The sequence below is a fragment of the Eurypyga helias genome, unplaced genomic scaffold (assembly GCF_000690775.1).
Source record: "Eurypyga helias isolate BGI_N326 unplaced genomic scaffold, ASM69077v1 scaffold5674, whole genome shotgun sequence".
Lineage (NCBI taxonomy): Eukaryota > Metazoa > Chordata > Aves > Eurypygiformes > Eurypygidae > Eurypyga > Eurypyga helias.
The window spans coordinates 8,196-29,724 of NW_010246754.1; the positions used below are offsets into that span (position 1 = coordinate 8,196).

At 43.8% G+C, this 21,529-nt stretch overlaps 1 protein-coding gene across 1 annotated transcript; it reads left to right on the forward strand.

Moving 5' to 3' along the window:
* Positions 1-2,040: 2,040 nt before the first annotated feature.
* Positions 2,041-10,654, forward strand: NMUR2 (neuromedin U receptor 2). Its single transcript, XM_010150505.1, has 4 exons — positions 2,041-2,928; positions 7,934-8,018; positions 9,303-9,428; positions 10,395-10,654. Exons 1-4 carry the CDS (start codon positions 2,209-2,211, stop codon positions 10,652-10,654), a joined length of 1,191 nt encoding a protein of 396 aa, XP_010148807.1. The 5' UTR covers positions 2,041-2,208.
* Positions 10,655-21,529: the final 10,875 nt, after the last annotated feature.

The window sequence follows — 21,529 nt, forward strand, 5'->3', positions numbered from 1 at the left end:
ACACAAATAACACGCAGAACACTAAAAAGGAAGGACATCATTCCCATGAGCTTCTGGAATCAACACTAATAAAGCAATCCATCGCCGAAAGCCATGTCGATAGGTACATCCACCCAGCTATGTAGGAGAGGGCTAGGAAATGGTTTTAGCACTGGACTGCTCTCCCTCTTCACTTACTGGCTGGCTCCCTGGCCCTGTTTTCAGCTGTCCCAACACCTTCTCAAAGACGAAGCCTTGACATGACCCCCTCTAAAGACTGGCCCTGATGGAAGGAAGGATAAGACTGCACAAAATTGGGGTGTAAATTCAGCTCAGCTGTTTAACAAGCTTGCTGTTAAACCATATTACCCAGTTTCCCTCCGCAGACAATGGGAGAAAATAAGCCCCTCCATTTCGTTTCTCTTACCTTCTGCTACAGTTTAGGAGAAATCACTTTCTGGAGGTTCCTCTTTCCATTATTGACTAAAGTAGGAGTCTGAAAAGTCTACATAGACCCATTTGCAGTTTTTCATGACTGAAGTTAGGCAAAAACAGTTCCACTCTTGAAGTTGCCTGTGTAGATTGCCAGCTGCTCCAGGCAGAGAAGTGCCCTCCTCGGTGTTTTGTACAGCAGTCATGAAATCCACTTCTTAGGCATGTTGATTGATATCCTGGGGACTTCAGATATCATGCACAGCCATGGAAAAGCTGTCTGCAAAGAGTCTAGATAATTTCAAAATTACTTACAATAAGGCATGGAAAGGCTACAGTAGATCCAGCTAATATTATAGTGCAGTTCACTCCTCCAGCCTGGAGGGAAAGAAAATGCCCAAAATATATCTATGCATTTGATGGCATGTTGAATGTTATAGTGAATATACTTAGCCAAACAAGGACTTGCATTCCAGCTACTGCAGTGAACTCAGCTAAAGGATCAAACAGAGAAAAGGTGTTCTTCACACACAGACAGTAGACCCAAGGAGGTCCTGGCCCGAGGATGTTGGGCGTGTAAAAGGTTTACATGGCTTCAAGGGAGGGACTGGACAAGTAGTCAAAAGTGAGAGATAATGTGAGATACTGGGCAGACAAATTGCAGATCAAGGTGACAAAAATCCCATAAACTAGTCCTCAGCTTTTGTACCTCTTTGATTCCAAACAGCAAAACTTTTTCTGAATCTCAGAAAATTATATCCATGCACTCTGAAGCTTTTTTGTTCTAGAGAAATTCAGTAAGGAATCAAACATTCCTAAAGAGATAAATGATGTGTTTTGACACAGCCATCATCCTTTCAGGATACAGTTTTTTGGCTCAGAAAGTGTATTTGCAGAATGGTTGTCATTCAGGAAGTAATAAGAGTTTATAAAAATTCATGTAAATTTAGCCCCAAAGGCAATAAATATGTCTTTGGAATAGTGCCTTCAGAAAGATTCCCAAAACAAGGCTATCTAAGCATGTCGCATCAGATTCCAGTGTATCAGGAAAGTGGTAAAATATTTTTATATCTGTAAGAAGAGCAATTAAAATCCTGTGTCAGATTTCAGGAGAAAAAAAAAATATAGTGTTTAAAAAAGGCTGAATCATTATAGTAGCCTAATTCCACATGAATGATTACAAAACCAGGGTGGTTTTCTACTGATCAGACTCTGTTTACAAGTACTTGCTGTCGTAGACAACAGAAAATAAAAATCAGCTCAAATCTGAAAAATAAAGCCATGTCAGATTTTTTTTTTCTTCTCCTTGTGTCTCATAACTGGATGTAGCATCAATATATTTTTCTAAAATCTTTTTGGACTGAGTTTTGGTTTTTTCTTTGTGTCTGGTTTCCCACCCTCTGACAAATACAAACATTTTGCAGCGAGTCTCACATCCTGTATTTCAGGTTCCCCGGTCTCCAAATCCCACAGTTCTGAGTCTGTACATGCATCTGCTACAGGAGCTGACACAAGTAGCTGGAACATTTCTTACTCTATAATCCAATGCACTTAGCGAGCCAATGAATATGTGTGAAAGGAGGGGCTTTCTGGCTCAGGGACTCCTTGCAGGGGAGCAGCTGCTACAACAGCAAAGCCTTAACGGAAGCCAAGCACACTCACTCACGTCGCTCAGTGCGTCTAGGTCTGGGAAGACAACACCCCCCAACCCTTCCTCTCTCTGCACAAAGTGAGACAACTAGCACAGAGAAACTTAGAGAAGACCAGATCTCAGCTGAAAAATATTCCAGCAGATCCATGGCCTGGGTCAGCAATATCTCTTGGTTTAATCACCTTGCTCTACATGAAGAACGTTTCTGGAGGTACTTAAACAGCACTGAGGATTACTTAGCCTTCCTCTGTGGGCCCAGACGGAGCCATCTGTTCTTGCCCATGGCTTTGGTGTACACCCTGATCTTCATTGTTGGGGTAATAGGTAACTTCTTAGTTTGCCTGGTAATCCTCAAGCACCGGAACATGAAGACCCCGACTAATTACTATCTATTCAGTCTCGCCGTCTCAGACTTGCTCGTGCTGCTTTTTGGGATGCCACTGGAACTCTACGAGATGTGGAGCAACTACCCCTTCTTGTTCGGACCCGTCGGCTGCTATTTCAAGACGGCGCTTTTCGAGACGGTGTGTTTCGCCTCCATCCTCAGCGTGACCACGGTCAGCGTGGAGAGATACGTCGCCATCCTCCATCCTTTCCGCGCCAAGCTGGAGAGCACTCGCAAGCGTGCCCTGAGGACCATCGTGGTGCTCTGGGTCCTCTCCGTTCTCTTTGCCCTCCCCAACACAGGCACCCACGGCATCATGCTGCAGTATTTCCCCAACGGCACCCTGGTCCCCGGCTCTGCTACCTGCACTGTAGTCATGCCCATGTGGATCTACAACTGTATTGTCCAGATCACCTCCTTCCTCTTCTACGTGCTGCCTATGGGGGTGATCAGTGTGCTCTACTACCTGATGGGGCTGAGAGTAAGTCTTACTCCAACTGTGCTCAGTGTTTCCTTAGCTCATTCATGTGTCTTTGTGTCTGATGTGTCTTTTAAGCAATTTCACCTTCTTCCTGCCCATCTGTTTTTCTCCAAAAAAGCTAAAGTATTTCAAAACTCTGAAACCAGAGGATCCAACTCTTTCTTTGGTGTAATTCCATTCTAAAATGGACATAGCTATACTGGAGAAAAATGTACCCTGGTCTTTTAAAAAAAAAAAAAAAAAAAACAAAAACTTACCATCGCTGCTGCTCAAGCGTGAATGTTACTTAAATGTCCAAGTCTATAAATTGATTCCAGCCACAGAGATTTGCACCTTCGCAACAGGGACTGGAGGAAAATGTGAAAGAATAAAAAGGAACAGGCTAGTGATTGAATCTTGCGTATTATTAGTTTTCCCTCTTCTTGTTACTGTGGAATTTCTATTTATTTTTCTCCTTCCCCCGAGACAGTGATAATATTCAGCTGTTAAAACTCACAAAGCTGTCATAAACTGGAATGCTACCTTATTGCTGCAGCTAGCACATTCAGCAGCCGTTTCTTTATATAACTATGGCATAATTTCACCATCGATTAAAGCTACCTTAGAGCTCATATTCATTCTCTCTTCAGGAAGTGAGACTAGTTTTACCAAGTATTCATCATTTAAATACATGGATAAAACAATCAGTATCATGGTATTATAAAACTATCTAGCACAAGACTGAAATGCACTGCTAATCATAGCAAGTTGATGACATTTTTCTTCTCATACATTACATATATTTTGAAAATATAAAAAACTTCTCATTGCACTGAATATAACTCAAAGTTTAAAAAGCTGTGTCTAATCATATAGTAAGAAAGGGATGCAATATGCTAGTAGAGACAAATTAAGCTACTGAATAATAATGCAAGAAATTCAACCAAATCTCTGTTGGTGTATATATCGTTTTGTTGTGCTAGCTGATATTTACTGTTATCTGAAACTGTACAGAAGCAATTTTCCTTACCCTAGAAAAGCCACAAGAATTAACTGCCAGAAATCACAGCACACAGCAGATTTTTGAAGCGATGAATGGGTTAAATTATCCCCACTGCCCAGTGGCTGTTGTGGGGTCTTTACATAGTTTCACTGAAAACTTTGCAAAATAAGACCTGAAAGGAGGAAAAAGTACTGAAAATAGAGCTCTTAAAACAAACAAACAAACCAACCCAGAAACCTGAACTAATAAATAGAAGTCTTGAGGATTTCAATAACTTCTCTTTGTGGCAACAGATATTCTTAATCCCCATCCCAGAAGACAAGCTAGGCACCAGACGAGGGCTGCTCTCGTGGGACTGGTGTGTATTCACAGATATGTTCAAGCTGTCTTTCCTCAGGGCTGCAATGTTTATTGCTTATGCCTCTGCTTTTCTGTATATCCAACTCAGACTTCCAAATTTTAAACAGCGTCCATCCTGGGTACATCTGCATTACACTCCAAACTGCACTAGGCAAGATAACTTCATTTTTTTCAACAGAAATGGTAGAAGAATGGTGTAAATATATATAATTTTTCAAGAGAAGATGCTTTTTATCTACTCACAGAGGATGAAAACTATGATGCTTCAGCAACACTCCAGAGTCTCCTGAGTGTCATGGATTGCTCATAGACTGTAGAGAAAAAATTCAGAGTTGATCCAAAAGTTGGACAACAGCTCAGATTCAGCAGGGACATGACCTTTCCAAGTCCAGGCTTTGTGGAAAGAACATTTCCTTTCCAAAGTTTCTCCCTCAAACTTTGCCGGCGCACAAGAGAGCCTGAGGATGCAATGTAGAAGGAAACATGCCAAGCAGCTGTGAGAAGGTATTAAACATGGGTCAGTAGCTGAGTTAATTTTTAATTCTATTCCTTGCAAAAAGGAAAAGATCTATTTGTCCTTTTCCCTGGGAATTCTGTTGCCAACAGAGCCATCATGTTGATTACCTCACTATGTACTTGGATATAATTTTAAGGCTTGATACTACAGCGTGATGGTCAATAGATAGCTCCAGCATTAGTGTAAAGAAGAGGACACTGATGATTACACTATAGTCTCATTAGACTTCATTGTGGAAGCTTCCTGCTGCCTCTTTCACGAGGTCCTCATCACAGGTGCCTATAGGACAAATCCCTTAATCACCCAGGCTCTTCTTTAAACCCACATAATCTGCTGGGCTACTGCTTACAACCTATAGCCAAAAAGCTGAGGAGGAAGAGGAGAGGGAGAAAATGAGAATATTGGGAAACAGCTTCCTGCAGAAGCTAATCCCTGCAGCGCTGACAGACATGGGGTGGCATTGCTTGGGAAGCATTGCAGAGGGATGCAGTGCAAGGTCCTTGCCCATTTCTTTCAAACTGATGTCTAAAAAGACCCAGGGATAGGCAATTATCACTGGTTGTCTAAAAGTCACTTTATTTAACAAGGATTTTTGACAGTGTATGAAGAGAGTGGAGAGTCCAAAGTTTTTTTTATCCCACCTACTTCAGCCATCTGGGAGGGAATCTAGATGATCACATGGGACTAGACTGTCCTCACCTAGGCAGGACTATTTTTCTGCTAAGAATACAACACTTCTCTTAGTGTCGCTTTGCCTCAGTAACACATAGGACAGACTGGTAATTTCTATTTCAGCTGTCATTCAGTCAAGACAACTCATTCTTGCCAATGCACAGCTGGTCCAGATTTTATCTTTAAAGTCTGTTTTGCTTCCTAAATGCCCAGTTGTTAAAACCAGAATCATCTGTGGACAGTGACTGCCTTTGGATAATTTCTGCAGAGCCAAGCACACTCCTAAAATAGTCTGTTCCCTGATGATGGACGTTGTTCAGCAAACCTTGCACCCACTAACACGTTTTCCTTTGCAGCGGGGGTGAGCTAAGAGTACACCCAGGCTGCAGCCCAGTCAGCCGGCAACTGCTTCGGCCAAGGCACTGAACCCAGGCTGCAGCCCGGCCAGCAACTGCTTCGGCCAAGGCACTGAAATAGGCAGGACTACATGCTTTAGCACAAGCCACGTGGGTGTTAAACACCATTTTTTTTATCAGTTGGAGAGAAAGTTCAGTCACCACTCACATCAGAGAAGCCAAGGAGCTCACAGAAAATAGTTCTCCTGCTTTTGCGGAGTGGCCTCGCTAGGTTTGTCTGAGGATACGTGAAGCCCTAATTTCAACTCTGCCTTGGATTTGATTTTATTGATGCTGTAGCTAATAAAGATGTAGAAGGGGATCCAATTTTCAGCTTCTTGTTCCAACCACTTTTAATTCTCTTCCAGGGAATGGGTAACATTCATCTCCACGCAACCCTACATAGCCCCATACCTCCACAGTAATGTAAAAGTAACCTCTACCTTGGCTGGAGTTCTCCCTCTGTCAAAACATTGGCATGAGCTCAAGTCACCACCTTTGCGATAGGCTCATCTTTTTTTTTCCCCTCCTTCTCTTTGTCATAATTCATTGTTTTATTAAATTGCAACTGCTAGCTTATTCTTACTAGTTAGACCTTCATCTATTATCACTTGAGGCTAAAGAGGAGCCTTATAGCATCATCAAAATGACAGGAGGAAGATGAAAAATAAAGATACATGTGTGTCTGGTTTATTACAGCATCAGAGCTGTATTCTCTGAGGCTTTGGAAAATGCTTGGAATAGATTACTGTTGAGACTGAAAACCACTGAAGGGAAAGTAGGGATTTTAATCAATCTGAACAGACATTTATCGCTAGATATGTTCCAAATCAACTGAGCCTCTTCCTTAAGCAACTGTGACTATGACTAAAAGTTACAAAGGGAATAATGTAAAACCTGAGAAACTGAATTGGTCCATAGTAGAATATAATTTTATTTACATGTGTCTCCCTTTTATGGGTTTTGTGAATAAATAGAACATTGAAAGAAAGTCTCATTTGATCATCCTGACAGAAAAGTATTGTTAATCAAAAAATCGGGAAGCAAAGTCACAGGGTAAAAGTCAAAAGAAAATGGCACAACTAGAATGATATCACAAGATTTTTACACATGCAGATTGATTTTCACTTTCTCCCTCATTCCTGATATTCTTTCCCATGTAATTAAAAGTTTTGTTTCCAGTTTCTCTCAGTTCAAAAAAGCATCACTCCAAATCTGTTGGCTAACCAGAATTTCCCACTTCAGGAAGTTGGGTTCAATTATGCACCCTCCATAAATGATTTCTTTTATAATCAAAGCAATTGTCCTGCTAATCTAACCCTGGTCTTTTCATCACCAAAGCACTAATGCTCTCTCCATAAACATATTGGGGAAGGATTTCGGGAAGGATCAGGTTATTATTCTTTATGTTCATTTTTTAGAAGTCCAGGAGAAACTGCTGGAGGAAAAATAACCAACCCCTGTTGTAATGGAGTGGTTTGTGGCTGTATCTGTGTGTATCATGGACATCAGCTGTCTGCAAGAAAACATATATGGATTTTGTTTATTAGGCAAATTGAATATCAATTAGTCCAAACACTCAGGGCATGAAACAAACTCCCTTGAATTCTACAGGAATTTTTCCAGTGATTACAGCTGTGTTTCACTGAGGCCTCTCTGGGTATTTTTTTGGATCATTGGTTTGTGCTTAATTGTGAGGAACCCTTTTAGGAAAATAAACAAACAAACAATGTTTTGCTAGAAGAAAAAATAATGCCTAGCAAAACACTGTTGAAATTGAACACAAACTGTGAATCAAATATTGAGTCATAGAGAAAGGAAAATTGGGGAACTGAAATACCAATTTGCTGTAAATATGCAGTCTCAGATGCATAAAATCTGCAGGTTGTTTTGTACCAATAGCTTTAATGTTTCCCTAGATTAAAACTGAAATTTGAACATTGATTTTTTTCCATGAGTCCTGAGTTGCCCTAAATTTTGCCTTCTCAGACTAAAGCTATCAAATTATCAAACAGGCTATGTCTGGGGAGGATGTCATCTCCTGTCTAAGCTCTCCTTCGGTTTCCCTCCTTTTGTCAGTTGAAAGGAGACAAATCTTTGGAAGTGGAGGAAATGGCTGTGAATGTTCAGAGACCATCCAGGAAATCAGTCACCAAGATGTTGTGTAAGTAATGAGTCCTTCTGTGTTTTATTTACAAGAGGATGACCAGGTCCTAAAAGGTATCAAGAAAATCCACTGGATACAAGATTTATGAGATGAGTAATTCTGATCAAAAAATAAAAAGGCTTATTGCTGCTTTATCTGGTCTTGCAGGACATGGGAGTGAAACACCATGGCTAACTATCAAAAGACTCAAAAAGCAAATTTTCCTCCCCAGCATGAGAGGAGGTTGAGCAAATCTACATGGCAGATACCTGTGTGGCAAATCTCCAATATCCCTCACTCCAAACCTGGTTCTTGCAGCCCTGTAGAGAGAAACCCTCTTTTTCAGAGCGCAAGTAGTCTATCTTGTACATTTTTAAAGAAGGTTGTACCCCTGGTTTGCATCACATCCCAAGCTCTGCTTGTGAACAGGAAGGTCCTGCCAAGCCACATACATCACCTAGTGCTGATCTAATCACTTAGACCTTCCCGAGAAAAAGTAGGACCTAGGCAGACTTGCACAATGTACAGCATTCAGGAGAATTTCTGCTCCAACCATGCTGAAAACACTCACATCAATTTCTAATTTAAGGCTTTCTTAAGGCAATGATCACCTTGCTACTAAGACGGTGTTTATGCAGGAAACATAAATCACCTTAGATATTTCCTGCAACAACATTATTCTTTTAGGCAGCTTAAGTCACCTTCTGAACTAGGAAATTGTACTTCGAAGTGACCCTGATTTTCTGTGCCCCATGACTGACCACAGATGTTCGTGGGACCCACCTCTGGAATGGGTTTGCAAGAGTCCTTACTAGGGCCACCGTGGGCCAAGTTGTGGGTGGCAGCAAACTCTTTTCTTTCACACTGAACAGCGCACCTGGACAGACTCAGCAGATGGTTCCTACGGCTTTATCCTGCTACATGGTGTACAAATAGTGTGCAGAGGCAATTAACTCCAAAGCACAACGGAGTCAGTGTGTGGCAGGTACCACAGACGAATCCAGATGTTGGCAGTTTAGGCATTAGGCTCTGTACATGCCACGCTACCTGGCTGTTGCCCGCCCTGTTTGAACATCATTGTGAATGCATGCATCCAACAGAAATCAGCTGAAAGTTTGTTCTTTTAGCTGGTAATGTTTTTCAGTGGGCACTGCAGCAAGACAGTAAGGATGGCAAAAGTTTTGAAACAATAAAATGTGTATATTTAGTCTTTCATCCAGCTTTCTGATCTCTGCTCTGTGCAGGTGAGTGAAACCATATCCCTTCATAACTGACTTTTCTTCTCCCCTTCCTCCATGCCAGTTGTCCTTGTGATGGTTTTTGCTATCTGCTGGGCTCCATTCCATATAGATCGACTCTTCTTCAGCTTCGTTGTGGAATGGACTGAGCCTCTGGCTAACATATTCAACTTAATTCATGTGGTGTCAGGTAAAGCTTTCTTCTTCCATTTGCACAGGGCTCGCAAAAAAAAAATATTTGTGAATGGTTTACTTGAAATGTGCAGTCACTTATTTTTTAGGTGACATGAGACGCATAGAAAAGCCTCTTGGATTTTGGTAGACTGTGATGAGAACTGTGCCTTAAATAAAAACTGCATGCAAATTTCTGCAGCTTTTAAGATCTGGGCATGTTGTCCAATACAGCTGTCTGAATATTCACAAAGAAAAAATAAAGGATATTATACATCATTACCAGCTACTTTTCCTTCTTGGAAATGTTCAGAAATAAAGGCTGCTGTCATTCAACCACTTTTAACGAATACACAGCAGCAGGCATCATTCTCCAGAGGGTCCCTTAGGCAACTGGGAAACCTTACCAAAAGGCAAGACAGAAGGCTTACATACTGCCCAGAACTGGGTGATACAACCAAATGTTTATGACCCTGCCAACCATAAAATGAAGGACTTCCCAAGAGATATCTTATTTTCAGTCTGCCATGGGAAAACACTGAATTTGGCCATTAGGCAGCTCAGACAAATCCAATCTCGTGCCACTGCCCTGGTGTGTTGTAAGAAATTAACTCCCATCAGGTGGAAGTTATCCTCTGACAGCTTTGATGGGGGCACCAGCCGTGCAAATCCTGCTGTGGGGATGAGGGCTGTGCTGGAGGCAGGTCCCTACAGCTCAAGAGAGAGCTGGTTCCTGAACAGCCAGAGAGAGCAATCTCTCCCACCTCCCTTTCCCTGTTTGCTGCAGTCTGGGCCAGCCTTGGTGAGACATCCCGCTGTCTATGCACCAGGGAGGCAGCAGGCAGAGCTCTGCTGTTGCTGCCTCCACCCTTGCACCCATGCTTGATGAAGCAGTGTAGGCAATGAAGAGGTTTTCCTCTTCTGAGATCTTTTCACACACAAATTAAGTCTCTCTCCTCCTTCCTCCACCCTTATTCTCTCCTAGGTGTTTTCTTCTATCTGAGCTCTGCCATGAACCCCATCATTTACAATCTGCTGTCCCAGCGCTTCAGGATGGCTTTCCTCAGTGTCCTTTCTCCTTGCTGCAAGCACTGGGCCCCTAAACATCCCACTAGCAAGATTCCTGCCCAGCAGAGCATCTTCATGGTTGAGGACCACAATTTTATGGACTCTGCGGAGGACACAAGTCTCCCTGGCACACAGAGGACATCTGTCAGCAGTTCTCAGCTCTCCACTGGTCTGTGACTTTTCTTATTGTGATCCAGGTGAGAGAGAAGTTAAAGAAAATTACTTTAAAAAGAAAGAAAAAAGAAGAAGAGAACCTCCTAAAAGACTGATTTCGGCAAGACATCATAGACTTTTTGAATTAATGAATGAGGAGACTTAATTAGCAGGTGACTGAGAAGCACTGTATCATCCTCAAGCTAATAGAAGGGCTGGAAATCTCAGCTATGCCAGTGAAGAGCTGCTTTACAGAAATGAGACACACTCCTGATGTTACCAGCACAGGAGGGAGACCAGCTTATCCAAATCTTACTGAATGGCTTTTGTGTACCAGCCTAAACATCAGTTCACTTAGTTTGAAATGGGGAAACTCTCTGTATAAGCCTTGTCCACCCACTTCTAGCTTTAGGCAAGCCAGTCTCACTTGTCTCTCCTACAATCTTCTTGAGCTGTGGCTGTTGCAAGCTTGTCTTGGATACATGAGCAAGTAGGCATGAACAAGAGCAGTTCTGAACTGGGCTGATAAACATCAGACAGCAGCAATAGGTATTTCTGGGCCAGAAGAACCCGAGAACTGATAATTATGGGAAAGCAAACTTTGCTTTCAGCGCTAGGTGAAGATTCAGTTGGCAGGTGGTGATTAATGCCTTGAATCACATTGTCTAAAAAAGCTACCCTTTAGTGGGTTACTTTTAATAAGTCTCAACTTTACTACCATATCTTTTCATACTTGATCTGACAGTATCTACACAGTGCTAAAATGACACATGCATACCACAAATTTGTCGACATTACCTGGGAAATAGCCATTACTGGGGGCTGAGGATGTTCCTGGCGTGATTCCTTTGCACAAAATACAGCCAGTGAGGGATATCTGCCCAGGGAATGCAAACAGCCTGCAGTCTTTGCAGGCTTATCCTGAGCATCAGACAGTTTTATTTTTGCCCATCTGCCTGAACCGAGTCTGACCATGTACAGATGGGCTGTGGTTGGTCCCTGCTATGCCTGATGTCCTGCAATTTGCAACAGCTTCTTATCATTGCTTGAACCTCCGACACTTATGTGTTCTTTGCCAGTGAAGCCCCGTGGTTGTGCCTCAGCAGACTTCACACCTGCCCATACCAGGGGGACTGCAGAAGTCAGAGGTCTACATGGGGTTAGCAACCACCCGGAAACAGCCTGGACAGCATTCACAACACATGGAACTGGGACAAACCTGCAGACTCAGAGAAGCTGATACAAAAGCAATTTAAAAAGAGGGTTTTGCAGTGATTTTGCATCTACTGAATTCTAATTTTTGCCACAAAGCACAATGTAAGTTTTGGGAAACGCTCCCACATCCCAATCATGCAAACAGATCCTGAAAGCAGCACACAACATTCAAGCTGATGAGTTCCTGACCTCCACTAACTGCAAGATCAGCATTCTACAGAGTTTTGTAAAGGGAGGACAGGGTGAATCTGCTATACGACAATGAAATATATAAACCTGTGTGTCCCAAGTTTCAAAACCTTGTGTTTCAGAGAAATGCCTCTCTTGTGCATCATGACACAGCGCTAGGTTTAGCCACCACCCTGGGCTCAAGCTTGGCACGCTCTGCCACAGGAAGTCATCCCATGGGTGTCATTGAGGAGCTGGGATTTACTTACGTAGTCAGAGGGCACAGGGTTATCATAAGAAACAAGAACATTAGTTCCTGAAAGATAATACACATTACGCATAAAGGCTTATTCCAGTCTGGTCACCGGGGATCCAGATGACATTTCCCACCATAGGAGGAAGCAGTTCTCCTACCGTGGGCTCTTACCTTGTTTGCCCCAAAGTCTTCTGGTCCGCCGCTCGCTGTGGGACCCGTGGGCGAGGCAGCTGGTGAGTCACCTTCTCCTGCAGCGCAAGGGGAACCTGAGCCCACGGTTTCTGCCAGACCCATTTTAGCAGCTGCAATCTGGAGAAACGAGCCATGGGAAGGCTAACATGCACACAAGGCCCTGGAGAGAAAAGGAAGTTCCCATCCCTGAAGACACGGCTGAAACACTTTGCCACCCCCAAGTGGACACATGAGTTTTATCATTGACATTTACATTTTTGACCAGATTTATACTATCATTTTTCCCTCGACCAGGGAAACGCACTCGGCAGTGTGTTTTCCCTCCAGACTTGCCGTGCCAGTGGTGCCTGGCTGCCTGTGAGCTGCCCAGGTCCCCGTTCTGCTGCCCCGTGCAGGGCACCGAGCTCTGTGCTCCCACCAACGGGCTGGGGATCGCAGGGGCAGGGGCTGAGTGGGGTTTTCTCCCACACCCTGTGCCTCCCCTGTGCAGCTCCCTGAGCTCAGGAGGTTATCCTCCTTATCCCAGCTGTGTGCCACTGAAAGCATGTCTTCTCCACTGTCTTAGACACCCAGCCAAAGCAGTGAGGAGACAGTTTAGTTTGACATACTCACACATCCACCATATGATACATTCCTCTGCAAAATTTCATGGTTCTTTGAACGTATCTTAGAATCACGGAATGGTTTGGGTTGGAAAGGACTTTAAAGATCATCTAATTCCAACCCCCCTGCCATGGGCAGGGACACCTTCCACTAGACCAGGTTGCTCCAAGCCTCATCCAGCCTGGCCTTGGATGGGGCATCCACAGCTTCTCTGGGCAACCTGTCCCAGTGCCTCACCCCTCTCTGGGAAGAGTTTTTTCCTTACATCCAATCTAAATCTCCCCACTTTCAATTTAAATCCATTACCCCTCATCTTATGCATTTAGACCCAGGCAGCATCTTGTGCTGGTGCACAGACCCATCCATGAGCGATGCCGCTCTCTTCTCCCCCCTCCATGGGAGAACTGCAACTTGGGCTGCAAAGCTCAGAGTTGTTAGATGCATCTCTTGGCTTGCAGATGAGCACACAGAACTGCATTCAAGGTTGGGATGCGAAGCTCTAGGGTGAAGTTTTTATGTGGTCTGAAGTAAAACAGCCAAATTTTTATTCCTAGGGAAGACAAAAGGTTTTGGGAGGAAAGGGAAGTGGTGGGGGTAAAAAAAGTGTACATGGATGGGAACTTTTAGAAGACAAATAGTGAGAAGAAAATGACCAGGGACTCACCTCCAGTTCTGATTTTTTTTTTTTTGCCCTAAAATAGTTTTCAGCACTTGTAATCTGGCATCAGTCAAAACAAGTGACACTTTTAACCAAAAATTACTGAGCTTTTTTTGGCCAGACACCAAAAGCAAAGCTGAAAACATTTAGTCCTGTGCCAAGCCGAACCTTCTGTGAAAGTTTTATTGTGAGATATGTCAAACTGCTAATAAATTCTGTTTAAAATAAAATAAATGCAGTGGAAAAAAAATGTGGGCTGTCTTGAGGTTGAGCTCTCTGAGTTAAATTCCCTGTGACAGCATAGCTGAGTACCCCCTCGCTCCTGGGGGGGTGGGCAGGGACACCTCCAGAAAGTAGTTGATGCACTTTGTCCCTAAAAAGTAATCAATGCGCACTGGAGCCTTTTCTTCCCAAAAGGTCGATGCTTGAGTTATTTATCAATTTATCACCCTGCTCTGATGTTTAACCTGGTTGAATTTTGAAAGCTGAATCCAACCGCGAAAATGCTGGGAAGACAGACAGAGATGTCATGAAAGCTGCTGATAATTCCATTATTTATACATTTAGCACCTTTCACAACCAAGTGCTGAAAAATGTTGGCAAATGGCTGAGAAAATCTCCTGTTGGAAGAAAATGGAGAACAACTAACTCACTTTCCCCCAAAGTGTTCTGGTGTGATAGAAACATATTTATTTGAAATCAAGCATGACTTACTTAGAACTGTCTATTGATTTATTTCCCTGCCTCTGTTTCCTTCTGGGAAACAGGCAAGTGTGTAGGCAGAAAGTGTGGAGGAACAGGGGCAACACTCCAGCACTGTGAACAAAAAACGGACAGTTTGAAATGTGTTGCAAGGAAGCACTTAAAGAATTGCTTGTACTGCCAATGGGTGACACTCAGACCTAACGCCAGGTTCGGTACTGGGAAAACCAGCATGACAGCAAGTGGACAATTCTGTTAAGGTTATACGAACACTGCTGTGTTTTGAAGTGTTTAAACCATGGCTAATCAGTAAAACTAAATGTACACTTCAGCTGCAGAGCTGCATATATGTACCTGTGTGTACCATGAAAATAAAGATACTAGAGTCTCTCTTCCTAAGTCTGGCCCATCCTCCAGCAATACTTGTGCTTCTTGCTTCTCCCTCTAAATTCACCTGAAAATACAGCACCCAAGCACACTGCACAACTGCCTCCTCAGGGGAGGAGGTTGAAAACTGGATAGAATGGTTGTCATAGCCAGGAGATGGTCCCAAAGCAAAAAGTACTGCTTCTCAGGCAGTATAACAGCCTGGTCTGCTCTCCCTCCCTGTTTTTTCTACTGTCTTTTGCCTCATTTTCTCTGCTGTTCATGTTGACACTTGCTAGGTTTTTCCTCACTGAGGTTTCTTGTTCCACAAACGAGAAAAAGTCTATAACAAATTGCTGAGCTGCAGCATTTCCATATCGAATGTGTGTTAAAGTAAGGAAAAATAGGGTGATGAAAACAGAATAATAATCTGACCTTTTTCTTTCTCTAATAAACTGATGAGGAATAAGGGAGGAAGAACAAGAAGTCAAACAACCAGGAACCCTCAAGGATTAAAAATTGGATTTAGAATTTGCTCCAACTTGATGTAATGACAGTAAATGTCCTTCAGACTAAGTTGGGGGATAAAAGAGTATGAAAAGAAACTCCGCAGAAAATTGCGCAATTTGGGCCTTGCAGATTTCTTTGCCTGGGAAAATAAACATTTTTGAGGTTGTTAGGGTAGATCAGAAGCCATAAGAGCTCATGTCCCAGCAGACAGTGACCATCTTGTTCATGATTCATAACTGGTTTCCCTGAAGGAAAGGAATTTGCCATGTGTAAAATAAGCATAGACTGTAACGTAGGGACCTCACCTGGAGCGTCAAAGGCTGCTGATTTTCTTCCACATTTCTTTCCATTTCGTGTTTTGACTAGTCAACAGCCTGCTTTGGTCATACCCCAGACACAGAGGCAGCTCATTTGCCACCACAAGTGGAAGACTTCCTGTTACTGTCTAGAGTGTAAAATCCTGAAAAGTTACAGCTGTTGTTTTTAAAGCAAGTTATCTTAAATCAACTTAATTTTTAAAGGATTAATTTGAGTAGTATGGGAAACATTGGAATAATTTTCTTCCCACTAGGACAGCTAATTCATTAATTAAATACTGAAGTCTTTATTATAAAAGCCCAAATAACTTTTTTTCATGCAACCTCATCTTACACTACGTTGTGAAACACAGCAAAGTTCCTTCCCAAAGGAACAGGCTTTTGCTTGTTTTTTTGGCTGGAAGTGGGTTTTCCAAAAGATGCTTAAACTAAACTCAGGGGTTAAATATCTACAGCATGAAGAACTCCATCAGAGGAAATCTAGATTCTTTTTATAGTTAAGAGAAAAAAAAAAAAAACCAACCCATCTGTGTTAAAATAAGTTTATCTGACCTATTTCAGTCATCTACCTTAGCAGGTAGATTTTATGCACATGTTCTACAGTTGAAAACCAAAGCCAGGCGGGTAGGTACAGGTCAGATTGAAGTGCTCAACGTCCATTGTGGCAGAGCAGGTGTTTGTCAGTCCCTTTCAATTTGTTTCATTTCTCTAGAACCCAAGAGACACCCTTAGAAATTACTCACTAGGAAAATCATGCACCAAATGAGCAAAACAAGTGGCTAACAACTAACTTACCGCAAAACACAATGGGAAAACAGCATCCTCAGGGGCTCGCTCACCATTTTGTTTAGTGATGTGGGGCTGGTGCCTGTGGGACACCTGGACCGTGATCTCACGAGGTGGGGAAATACAGACAAAGCTCTGTCGCTTGCAGGGTTTACAGCACTTGTCTGCAAGCTTGCAGTTTTCCTTCCCTTACTTTCATAGAAGCTGGAGAGGGCAGGAAATATACCTGTCTGGCCACAGAACGTGCTAAATAGCTGCGTAAATTCAATGGAAAGGCTCCAAAGAGAAGTTTTTTCATGCTGCTGTGGACTGCAGTGCAGGTGGGTTGGGCAGCACTGAGCAGCTGCAGCAAAAACCTACAAGCATCACAGTTTTGGGAAATAGAACTCCCTAGTCTTTCCGTGAGGAAGGAAATAACACACCAACGCAGGACCTGGAGGCATAGTTATTGTTTATGTAACCACATACAGACCGGAGTTTCTGTTAGTTGGCTTGGTGCTAGGGAAATACTACATGCAGAGGGGTTTTTTTGAATGCGAACGGATTTGGCTAATACCCCAAACCTCAGATTCCCTCAAGCCCTGCGCCACTGTTTCCTCCCAGCTCAAGTTACCCGCTCCTGCAGAAAAACAGACCACAGATATAGCACCACATATAAATTTACATTACCGTAGCGACGACAGGACCCTCCACTGGGACTTACATACACCACACAGTGGGGTAACAAGGAACCATTCCTCCGCTGCTTTGCAGTAACCATCTATCTCCATGCTCTTAAACTAAAACAATGCAAATTAGTTGGTGTTCCTGCAGACAACAGAGATGAAGAGGCAGTTAACATCAGTCTGGTCACATCTAGTTTGCTTATGTATCTCAGCCCCAAGATGAGGGGATGAGTCACATGGAGCTCACTCGCTCGCTGCATATAACAAGAAATAGTCCCTAAGTTGGGGCTGTCACGGCAACCTACCAATTCCCAGTAAACCGACTACATCACTCCAAAAGGCATCAGTACTGCCACACATGATTCAGCCTTAGCACACTCCACTTTTTTACAGCGTCTCTTGCACTGACAGCAAGGAGCACTCACATAAGGGTTAGCCTCAGCCTGGTCGCTTCAGGTCTCATTTCTTCCCCTATATCCACTCCCATGAGGAACAGGTATATTGAAGAATCATCCTCTCCCCCCATCCACCCCTGTCTTTTCACTGCTAAGAAATTCCACTGAGCATTGAGTCTTTTCCCTGCAACTTTATTTGCCAGCTGCAGGGTTTTCACACCATATTTGTATTCCAGTCTCGATTTCAATTACCTGGCTAACCTTTTCAATTTTCACAGAGAGTGAGAATCAGAAAACAGCAGGTCCTTTATTACAGCTTACACTGGTGCGGAATGTTTCATCCCCCCTTTTTCCTCCCTATATTTGCAGGAAAGCTCTGTCAAATTCAAACAAACTCATTGATCGTAACTTGTCTATTTACTTATGCTTTGTTGACTGTTAAGTATTCTTGTCCTTTCTGCAGACCTCTTTTCCATCCTCCTTTTTTTGCTTGAATGTGCTATTTTTCATATCATTTCTAAAAGCCATGGAGAAACATTCTTAAGTCTTCACCCTGATTCTTGACTCCACTGAGAATGCTCACCAGGGTCAAATACTGGAGAAGGTAAAAGCCTTGTGCTTTGAGAGGGGCTATTTACTGACCTTTGATAAGCAAGATGTAAGACATGGTGGTCCCCAGTCCCAGAGCACTTTCCAGTGGAGGCTCAGGAGGGAGTCTCGCAGACCAGAAGGCAAGTCAGGCACAAAACACAATGCTGCTCATCCCAAAGCCACTGCTCTGCCACTAAACTGTACTGGTCACAGCTGTCCCCTGCAAAAGAAATCATTTTCCTCTCCCTTTTTGCCTTTCTCAGTTCTCCAAGTCATAACCCTTTTATTTCCTTCATTCTTTTGAGCTCTTGATACAGTGATCGTTTCCACGCCTGTGCTCTGTCTGCCCCGTCACTCAGCCATCCTAAAAATGGTTTATTTGATTTGGTGGGATGGGGCGGGGGGGAAGGATTTAATCCTTGGTTTCTTAGCAGTCTCTTCCCCTCTTTATTACTACTCTTTTGCTATTTCCAGCTCATTATCTTTGCCCATGTTCAAGTCCAAATTAACTTAATTACAGAGAGATTTCATATCTCTGTAAACCAGAAGGGGCACTTGTAAAACATCCCTCCACTCAATAGTAAATGAGGGCCTTGGCCTATGCCAAGTAGGCTGTGGGAAAGGCAGCCCGGCTGTGTCTGTCCTGCTCCCTCCAGACACCTCTCCCAATTGCTCAGAGCTCCTGTCATTCCTTTGAGCTGCCTTTAAGTGGGGCATTTCATCTATCCGTTTTGCAGCCTACCCATGTTCATTGCAAGCACTGAGCTCCACAACAGACATCTGTATAAACTGCCAGGTGAATGCTTCTCCTATGCAGATGCCCAGGGCACTGCGATCCATCTTTCCACCACATCCAGACTGGTGGAAAGTGCCTCAGTTCAAAGTCTGTGCCTACTGGAATCTGCCCTGGGTGGAACTCTGAGGTAAACCTGAGTCATATTGAGTCTGAACATTGGATGTACTCCGTCCGGGATGACGACCTATTACTGGCACATTTGGTAGGCCAAAGATCTCTCTTAATTAACGCAGCTCTGGTTGCACAAAAGTCATATACTGACAATAGCGCTCTCCTTGAAAATGAGGAGCAGGATCTCTCTCTAGCAGTTCATGAGTTTCTCACCTTCTCGTAGGTAAGGCTGCACTGCTGTGGCTTACCGTTCACAGAAGTTCTCACTGGCAGAGGAAATATCTTCTTCCTTCTCCTGCAGGTCAAGTAGCTATTACCCAGCCAGGACAGCTCTTCCCAAGTCCATCAAGTTTTGTCATGGTGCCAGCGATTCCCCACTGGTAGAAGCAGGATGTTGCTCTGAGAAGAATGAGGACAGTATTCACACAGCGAGGAGAGTTGTGAGATAGCAGCAACCAACAGACTTGTGTGGACGGCACATAAAATACTGTGAAGTCATCTAAAAACGTAAAGGAAGGGGGGACTAAACTCCCACCAGTGACAAAAAAAAAGACAGGGAGGGTTTTGTGGCAGTTATGAGAGGGATCGGAGAGCTGTATTTATACCATCTGAAGAAGACACCTGTGGTCTCTGGGCAGGAAGGAGCTCCAGAGAGTCTTTGCACAGATGGTTCCTCGTCGTTTAGGTGAGCACTTCTTCCCAGCTCTTTGCTGCCCTGGAAAGTGGAACCATAGGTTAAATGGGGATGTCTTCCCCCTCATCCTACAAAGGCAGAGTTTCATTCATGCATGTATACTTGGAACTACCCTGTAACACTGGTGGCAGTGCAGCCGGAGGACAAGCCTTCCCGAGGCGCTGGTGACTGACCCATGCCATTGATGGGAATGACATGAACTGCAGTGAGGAACCCCAGGAACTGCAGTCAGGTCCTTGCCCTTAGTGTTGGACTCTGAGGAATTGAGCCTCATGCAGAATAAACTCTACACCAAAAACTTCAGGCTCTTCCTTTTCCCTGTTGGCCCTTGCTTGCTCATCCCTTTGCCACGTCCATCTCTGCTCTGTAGGGAGAGAGCTCGCAGGTAGGAAAATGCTTCCCTGCATCACTCAGGCATTTTCAGAGTTATCTATCTCAGTGCAACCACGTTGCATTTATCAGCTCAGCAGGAGACTGCCCTAAGGTCTGGTTTTAGGCCACAGAGACCTGAAGAAGGAAAGGAGCAAATACCTGCCCTGAAACCTGAACGTGTTGCCTCTAGAGATCGTTTGTGTGCATCTTCCCCAGCTTTACAGGGCAACGACACCAGTCAGTGTCCACTGGAGGTCAGTCTTGTGCCACGAAACCCTGCGCAGGGAGTGAGGCAGTGGGGTGCCTTGGGATTTCCAGCAGCCCTGGACCCTAAGCCTGCACTTGGGGTGCACAGGATGCCCTGAGAAAGAACCTGTTCCAGCTCCCTCAGTGTTGATTTATGCTGTAGAGATTTTTCATGTTTTCATTTCTTCTCCAGTACCCAGCGGTCTGCTGTTGGATAAACTCAGCAAAGGAGATGCGTGCACTCTTCAGTCAGCACAGGGCAGGATCACAGAACACCAGGATGCGCCTCAGGTCCAAGGAAACTTGTGCAGTGGCACCACACAGCTGGTGAGTCAGGCTTAGCTGCCTCACCCACCCGCGTTGGCCTGAAAAGTACTCTTGTTTCAGGGCAATTCTTTGTCTTTTGGTTTTGTTTCAAAGCAGAGTGGCATCATAGTTATATACAGACTATGGGTGAGAGACACCCTATGGGTGAGAGAGCAGATGCGGCTGGCTCACCCACCCGAGGTCACCTGAACAATACTCTTGTTTCAGGGCAATTCTGTGTCTTTTGGTTTTGTTTCACAGCGGAGCGGCATCATAGTTATATACAGACTCCACCCTATGGGTGAGAGAGCAGATGCATGACCAACAAAAGTCCAAGTCCAGATATACCTAATTCAGAGCCATATTCCTTGCCAGCATCAATAATTAGGATTTTCTACACTCCTCCTCCTCCTTCTGCGAGACCCTTCAAGAAGGGCTCAACAAATATTTGATAGGAAGCAGATTTTTCCCCCCTCCAAAAAAAAAATTCTACGCGTTTACTGCAGAATCCCACAGGTGCCAGTACAAACTCAGCTCTGGCTCTACCAAAGGAAGTCATCTCTTAGTAACTCATACATATATCTAAAAAATATTCATTGGTCCATAGAAAATAGAGATTCAGGTGCTCAGCTGTGATCTCCTCAGTCTGTGGCACAGATATTCCTTATTTAACCTTCATGGTGACTTAATTTTTCTCTCTAGTCCAAGGATAGTGGAGCAGTCCCCGCCCAGACTCCAGTCAGGCCAGCTCTGAAGTGCAGGAGACACATCACCCACGCACATTCACTGAAGCCTGAGACGGAAATGATAAGCACCACTGAACAAACCCTGTGCTGGAGGGTCCGCTTCTACAAGAAGCCTTAAACATATATTTATTCTGCTTTGCTGTAATAGATAAAGAACCATTGCTTTTCTGCTATTTTTCCAGCACAGCAATAGAAATATTGATC